The 8,556-nt window shown below is 36.5% G+C and overlaps 1 protein-coding gene across 3 annotated transcripts in view; it reads left to right on the forward strand.

Moving 5' to 3' along the window:
* The window catches only part of LOC106462069 (nuclear hormone receptor E75-like), a 76,627-nt gene extending 72,324 nt beyond the window's left edge, over positions 1-4,303 (forward strand). For all 3 annotated transcript variants that reach the window (XM_022389197.1, XM_022389198.1, XM_013921951.2), the window contains 3 exons: positions 589-759; positions 1,039-1,267; positions 1,894-4,303. In XM_022389197.1, coding sequence (XP_022244905.1) covers positions 589-759; positions 1,039-1,267; positions 1,894-3,623 — 2,130 coding nt within the window. In that variant the 3' untranslated portion in view covers positions 3,624-4,303. The remainder of the gene's footprint in view (positions 1-588; positions 760-1,038; positions 1,268-1,893) is intronic.
* Positions 4,304-8,556: the final 4,253 nt, after the last annotated feature.

Consider the following 8,556-nt stretch of genomic DNA (forward strand, 5'->3'; position numbering starts at 1 on the left):
ACACAAGAATAATAATATATATATATATATATATATATATATATATATATATATATATAGATATACATTACACATACTGTTCTGCGGGTTCGAAATACGCGTACCGTCGGTCAAGGTCGGGCTATTGATCGTGGAAAGGGAGATGAAAACGGAAACTACACGCAGTGCTTAGGTAACAGCTGCGTCACTTTTCTGCAGCTGCTTTCAAGGTGCCAGGGTGTTGTTACACAATACTGATCTATATAAAGTTTTTAAAGTCGACAGCACTTTAAAACCTGAATAAGATGCTTGTTTGCCACGAAAGTTACACAATTTCTATTGTTTTGGTGAAAGTGTTTCATTTTTATATGATGTTCGTGTGTTGAGGGGGAGTATGGTGGCTGGGGTCAGGTTACAGACAATGAAAACCTGTATATGGTTCAAAACAAGATTATTTATATGAGAGCCAACTATATTTTCCAATGAAAATGAATTTAATGTTTTTTGAACATGTACAATGTATGTGTATGGATCTGGTTGGTAATCTTCAGTGGTATATGCTATGATACCAGCAGATTAAAATGTTTTTTTTTTGTTGTTTTTTTTCAGGCTTGTCCACTTAATCCTGGGCCAAACCCTCTGGACAGTGGTGGTAATTCCCGTATTATGGAAGATTTTTCTGAACGGTTTTCCCCAGCAATCAGGGGTGTTGTGGAGTTTGCCAAGAGAATTCCAGGATTTAATCTTCTAGCTCAAGATGATCAAGTAACCTTACTCAAGGTAAGTCTGGGTGACCTGAGGAACCTTTTAATCTTTACTGCTTTCCCATCAAATGGGTGATTCTCTGTTTCTAGTATGACACATAAAACTAAACGTGTTATTAATGTTGTTCTGTTCACATGTTTCACTAGTTTTTTTCAAATGCACTAAAAGCTGTAGTTTCGCAACCTAATCTCTTAAAGATCAAAATAATTAAATACTGTTATGGTTTTTGTTGTTGGAATTACTTATGTGAGTATAGCTAAAGGCTGATGTAGTTTTTTATTTCTTACTTTGCAGGCTGGTGTATTTGAAGTTTTGCTTGTTCGTTTGGCTTGCATGTTCGACGCCCAAAACAACTCTATGATTTGTCTTAATGGTCAGTGTCTTCAGAGAGATGCAATTCATTCCGCTAGCAACGCCCTCTTTTTGCTAGACTCCATGTTTGACTTCGCTGAAAGACTAAACTCGCTTCAGCTGGCCGATAGCGAATTGGGAGTTTTCAGTGCTGTCGTGCTTATTGCAGCGGGTGAGCTAATATTCCCATTGTTTATGTCATTGTTAAATGAATTAAACACTACAGCTGCTTTATTTATATTTTCTACGTACATACTTGCTCTTAAAAATTATAACTGACTAAACGGTTAATGTTTTTAGATGTTAGGACTCTTAACTTCTTTATAATTATTTTGATAAATGTAGTTTTAAAAAAAGTTTTTACTTCTGACGTCAGTAAAACTTAAGATCATTATCAGAAGATTGGAGGTAATTTAATATAAATATTTTACTATTGTAAATAATCTACTGACCTATTTTCTACTGAAGCTAGTGAAGGTCATTCTTTGATATGACCTACTTAATGTTTAGTTAGTGGGTGACAGCATTAGAAAGCTTGTTTGGTTTTTTTTTTAGAGCCAGGTGTCGCTGTGGCATATCTGACCTTGAACCTCTCTCCATCATAGGCAGAGAGAAATGGTGTAACGTAGTGTTAACGATCAATACTGTGTCTGCCATGTGGCTTAGTTCTTGCAGAGAGCTAGCTAGTACATGGCCTTGGCATTGTTTTTTAGCTGTTGATGCTGTATGTTTGATCAATCTGTTTGTTTTTGTTTTGCGCACTTGAAGTAAATGCTTCTTTCTTTGTGTTTTTTACAGATAGACCAGGTCTTCGAAATACTGAATTGGTGCAGAAGGTACATAAGAAGTTGACGGACGTTCTTCAAAAAGCATTAGCTGCTCGACACCCAGAAAATCCATCTATATTTAATGAAGTGATGAAAAAAATTCCTGATTTACGTACCCTGAACACTCTTCATTCAGAGAAGCTTCTGGCGTATAAAATGGAACCTAACAATCAGACGTGCTCGGGAGCTTCACAGCCTACAATAAGTGAGTCTTCAGTGTCTAACCACTGGCCTCAGTATGCTGCCCTTTTAACACCGGGCAACCAGTTACTTGGAGAAACTGAACACGGAAACATTTCACCATCTCAAAACATTGGAGGCAATCCCGGAAGTGAATGGGGAAATTCTGACTACAATAAGGATCCTTTTGGAAGCCCTTGCTCAGATGGTAGTGGTGCGATGTTCCTTGATGATGGTAAGAGCCCTGTGAGGTCTTCATCATTTTCTAGCACTCGTAGTTATGATTTGGAAAGTATTGGATCAGTTGAACATGGACATATTGCAGAATTTCCACCATTAAAGAAGCCGAGAGACCATACTTTTGATCATGGTGCAAGTTCTGGAGATGAAAGTTATGTTCCCGACAGTCCAGTCAAAATACCCTATCCACAAGTTAGAAGAGCAGACTCTCCCATAGATTCTGGGATAGAAAGTGGCAAGGAACATGGCCATGTGGCCACTCCAAACACTTCTGTTTGCTCTAGTCCACGATCTCTCGAGGAGAAGGTGAAGGAAGTATCGGAATGTGAGGAAAAGCACGATTCACGACAGGATATGCCTGTTTTAAAAAGAGCTCTGCAGGCTCCACCTTTGGTGAACACGAACCTGATGATGGAAGATGTATATAAACACCATAAAAAGTTCCGTGCTGCGCGTCGAGAATCTGAAAGTCCCACCACCAGTCAAGTATCTTCAGTTGGAGGATGTACCCAGACTAACGTCTCACATGCAAATGCTCACAGTACACTTATCAAAACATTAGAGAGGCCACCCCGCTTTCTGAATGAGCAACAGATCAAGAGAACGGACTTGATCCACAACATCATTATGAGAACTGAGAGCATTCCACCGACTTTGGCAGCTATGGCTCCAGCTTCTGCTACCAGTTCCATGCCTGTAAGTGCAACTCCCAGTGCAGCCATGAGCACGACGGCTCACTCAAATATAAAAACAGCCAATGGAAAGTTTTTCTACAATGCTGATGATATTGAATCAACTGGTATCTCCCAAACTTATATATCTGGTGGTCCTGGTCAGCCGCCCCATAAAATCATGGTCTATCCATCTAGTTATTACATTCCACCAAACACCATGACAGTTGCAGGCTATACATCAGGCACTCCAGTCTCTTGGCCCTTCCTGGTTCCACAAAGTAGCGCTGCAACGGGCACGGTAGCTAGTGCTTCTTGCCAGATGAGGGCTCCTTTTGTCTCCAACAGTTTTTCACAAGCGATTGGTTCAGCTGCTTCAAGCCCTGGCTCTGCAAAATTCCACTCTACTACAAGAGTGCTCTATGATACTTATAATCCTTTGACCAGCGTGTCTGCACCCCTAGTCAACTCCAGGTCTTCTCCTCTTGGTTTCTCCACAGCTGTGATGACCCCAGCGCCCAGTCAGAAGCTAGACATCCAGGCTGATGTGTCAGATGCTCCTTTGAATTTGTCCAAAAAATCTTCAACCGCCTTTCAGCTTGAATCGTGATGGCCAGTGTGTAAGTGATAAGGCTGTGTTCAGACCAAAAGACTGTTACGTAGCCCCAGAGGTTGCATAGTATCTCAATGGAAACTATCCACGTGGTTGGTTTTGCAGCGCTTTTAAGCACCGTGTTATGTGTGCAAATGTTGTATAGAGTAAAGTGTAAATAAATGATGATTTTGGTTGTACATAAATATTATATAAATTATTTAAAGAAACGAAGCTAGACAAGTGACTTGAGATGGGAACAATTAACGGATTGAACGGACAAGTTTTATGTATTAGTTAATTCCAAAGCCCTTATAAGATATATATATTTATGTGCTTCTCAAACCACGTAACGTGCCGTTCATGCCATCAAAGTTAAGGTAAAGGGATCGCGCGAGTTATAATCATATGTTCTCAATATTGAAATGTGTGTAAATATAGCGGAGTTATTGTCTGGCTTCGTAAGCTTTATTAACTTAAGGATTGTAAATTGATTGAGTATAAGCTTATATGTTTGTGCAAAGAGGAGGACTCCACAAGTATGTCAGTATTATTGCTGTGTCCCAGTTTAAAATTCCGCATTCTCTTGTCTTTAAACAAGTTAGTTTAGAATTTTGTCTTTCGTGTCATCTCCGATGTCATATACCCTTGTAAGTCACTTCACTTGTCATTGAAATAAAGTTTGTTTTTCTGAGGAATTTATTGTTTTCAATGTCTTTTACTTCGCGCTTTTTTACGTAATGTTAATTTAAACTAGAATAATATTTGAACCGTTTGAGTACCCCGTCAAAAATAGATCTAAATGACAATTAAACCTAAATATGTTTGTTTTTCCTTTAATTGTGATAAGCAGGATGACCGAAAAGCAATAGGACTGTTACGCATCTAAAGCATATTTAATTAATTTCATTTAATTAACTTCAGTAATTGATGCATTAGCAACCGTCGTAATGAAAACCATTTACCTTGAATTGTATCAAACAATTCTTATTGAGGTTTCTAAAATCGTATTGCTTTTGGTCACTATATAAAAAGCAGGACGCTTATTCTAGACATAATTCAGGCAAAGTTGATAACTGACAGTGTACCCCTTCTACACACACGCGCAGACACTAAGTCTGTTTTTTGTTTTTTTCATTAACAACATTATAGTGTACTTATTCGAAGAGACTTGGGAAAGTAGGTCACGGTGACTTATTTCAATCTGTTAAAGACACCCACCTTTATATCTAACGACAAACAGTGTTTGAATGAACGAATCTAGGTACAACTTTAAATATTTTAAAATTACTTTGTAAACATTTCGTTGTTAGAATTTCTACGAGGTATATAGATAGAAAATGTTAATTTTTTTTCGTTTGTTATTTAAGAACCTGAAACATTTTTCTTTTCATAAATGAACTGTGCAAAAATATTAATAAGATAAAAGCAAAAACTTTATTATGAATCCGTCAGTTTGGTAAGTGAGAAAAAGAAAAGTTACTGTTTGTATCTGATTATTCTACAAAATATTTTTAAAATGTTAAAGCTCAAACCAGTACACGTCACATTATCAATCTCAACTTAAGCGTAAAAACCTCTTTCTTTTTCGAATAAAGAGATCAAAAAGAAGCTGTGATATACAAGTCCTATCTCGTCTTGTCAATAACACAGTCGCTTTCATCAATGGAATATATTTATCTTAGCCCCCCATTGGCACAGCGGTATGTCTGCGGACTTACAACACTAGAAACCGGGTTTTGATACCCATGGTGGGCAGAGCACAGATAGCCCATTGTGTAGCTTTGTGCTTAATTACAAACAAACAAACATTTATCTTATAGTTAATGCCATCTATTAGTGAAAAATTTTAACGCCATTAACTCGTGACTTTAATACAATAATTTTATTCGTATAAGCAATATTCAATTACACTTTAAATAACGACACTTGTGGCATTCATTTAATTTTTGGACTTGGCTACTTCAAACTTACAAAATAGCAATGTAAGAAAAACAAACGCGTCTTTCACCTTGTAACTAAAAGTGGGAAATCCAGAAGTTAGAACGAAACTATATTGCAATGAGGGAAATCCGTTGTTTGGAAACCAGTGAACATCGAGTTCCTTTGGGATTTGGAGTTCTTATGGTATTGTGGAGTATTACATCATTATTGAGGAAGATATTATTAACGCCATTACGACCCTGCATGGATAACGTTGACCTACATACAACTTTCGTGCTTGTTTTTTTTTTTTTCAATATAATAAGGTGTTCATGCAAAAGAAATTGTTTTCAATATTTAATGTTTCTTTGTTTTAAAAAAAACGGCGAATCTTGTATAGTTGCTGTTTCCTTGACCCGAAATTTAAATTAGAAAAAAGTACATTACGAATAAAAAGACGTGTGTGTGTGTGTGTTTAGTTTTAAAGGAAAAAAAATCATGAGTAATTCTGCCTGTAAAATAGCAAGGTTTTGAAATGCGCCCTCTTTATCTTAATCATAGTTTAACATAAGACTCGTGGCTAACTCGCCTGTTAACTGAACTTAAACAACTTTTGTCCCATTCACGCCGTCACGTGAAAACATAACTTGGCTAAAAACGTGTGGTCAATCCTCAGGCGCCTGTGTGCTCTACTTAGTCTCATAAATTTACAGTTTGAAACGTCCAAACAAAAACAGTTGCTGTTGAGATTTAATTTCAATTCGAGAACAGGTTTTCAGTATTAAAATATTTGTGGTTTTTATCAAGACTTCCTGGTAAATATTCTCGAAACGTTGGTAATAAAGATACGTTTGTAGTAAATACAATTCGGATAATAATTAAAAAAAGAAGAAAGATACGTCTCAAAATGGCAACACTATTAACGTCTTCGGAAGAAACAGTTTTGTTTTAGTGTAAAACTTTGCAACAATTCAAATACGTGATAGTTTCGATTTAATATTGGTAGGTGAAACATGACGGAACCACACACAATTGTAAAACCCTCATCCCAACAGCTTTCTACGTTTCAAAATAATAATTGATATGGCTTCGCTGGTTCAGCAGTAAGTTTGTTGGCTTATAATGTTAAAAATAGGGATTCGATTCCTGCGTTGGGCATAGCGTAGATATTCCATTTTGTGGTTTTACACTTAACAACAGAACTAACTAATATTTTATTACAATTTAAAGTAAGTCAGACAAGTAATTGAATATATGAACAATTTCACAACATTGATATTACAATTTTGAATAATGAAAGCTGGTGAAGCAATGAAAAACAACAGGCCTAATCATGCCCGACTGTGAAGTCGATAATTAAGGGTTCATGTTACCTTGTCACAAGCACTCGTTCCGCATTTTAGAACTGGGTGCGTTATAAGAAGAAAGTCAAATCCAATTATTCGGGCAGAGAAGAGTTGGCGGTGGGTAATGTTGACTATCTGGCTTCTCTATATCAGTTCAAAATTAGGAGTGGGTAGCGCACATAGCCCTCGTGCAAACAAACAAAGGTAAGTTGAAGAGCATTTGATGTAAGTTAAAATGTTCCTGGACGACATTTAACTTCAGCGTCTACATCTTTCATCACTGATTCTTTAAAATGCAAAACAATGTAACAAGTGAACATACAAGCTAAAATAACCTTTTAATTATCACGACGTTTCCTCAGTTTCTTACACTGGCGAGTGGTAGCATACAAGACATACCTAAATTAAGAATTATTATTTTTCATTCTTGGTATATTATATAAGTATTTAAAAAATGTATGTGGATTTTGTCTGAAATAAAAGTTTGGTTGTTGTTAAGACAAAGGTACACAATGGGTTATCTGTGCTCTGCCAACCACGAGTATCGAAACCCGATTTTTAGCGTCTTAAGCCTGCTGATTTACAGCTGAGCCACTGGAGGGTTAAAATAAAAGAAGATAAAAAGTTCGCAATTTGCACATTAATGATTTTGACAACAACAATATGTATGCATAAATTTTAGGGACTTTTATAAGAAAGTATAATAAGAGCGAAACTCAGTTTTAACAGTTATGTTTGTAAAGCATGAACTGATCGTGGTATCAACCTAAACTGAAGTGTAAAAATTTTAAGTTCTTCCTTTTTACTTGAGATAAAAAAGGGACATTAACAGAGGCTGTAGTATTTTAGTCCCATGTTTTTTTTGTTTTTCTATCAATAGGTCACACACTCTTTCTAAGGAATCGTATATATATATATATATACATATAAAACATCAGAGTGAAACTCAGTTTCGATAAAGTTATGTTTGCAAAGCACTTAACTGATACTGACAAGGGAATCTACAGCGTATATATCGATAGCCTCTTGTCTAGTTGTTAAACATGAACATTTCTCATAAAGACTGCAACTTTTACCAAGAACACCCATAATTTTGCATCTAAATAAACAATGTCCCGAACTTGTTAGTTTTATAAGTTGTGATTGTCCAAAACGACAATAATTTAGATGTTGTAAAACTATCACTAATAAGCGCTATACGCAAAAAAATTTGAATGTTGGATAACCAAAAAAAGAATTGGACTTTCAACCTGAGCGGCACCTTATGGACAATTTGGGCCACAGCCTAAACAACCAAAAGATAAGTAAAATCAAAACTGTTGCAATTTTTTCATTATTTTTTTTACATTAGAAATAACGTTTGACGCGACTTTGAATTACATTTTTTTGTGTATAAGAACGAAAACATATAGTAAAGGCTTAGTTGAGAATAATCGATAATATAAGTCAACAATATTTTACTATTATCCAATTTGTTCTTTATATACTTGCGGCCCGGCATGGCCAGGTGGTTAGGGTGCTCGACTCGCAATCTGCGGGTCGCGGATTCGAATCCCCGACCTACCAAACATGCTAGCTCTTTCAGCCGTGGGGGCGTTATAATGTGACGGTCAATCCCACTATTCGTTGGTAAAAGAGTAGCCCAAGAGTTGGCGGTGGGTGGTGATAACTAGCTGCCTTCC

This window comes from Limulus polyphemus, unplaced genomic scaffold, assembly GCF_000517525.1.
Source record: "Limulus polyphemus unplaced genomic scaffold, Limulus_polyphemus-2.1.2 Scaffold1087, whole genome shotgun sequence".
NCBI lineage: Eukaryota > Metazoa > Arthropoda > Merostomata > Xiphosura > Limulidae > Limulus > Limulus polyphemus.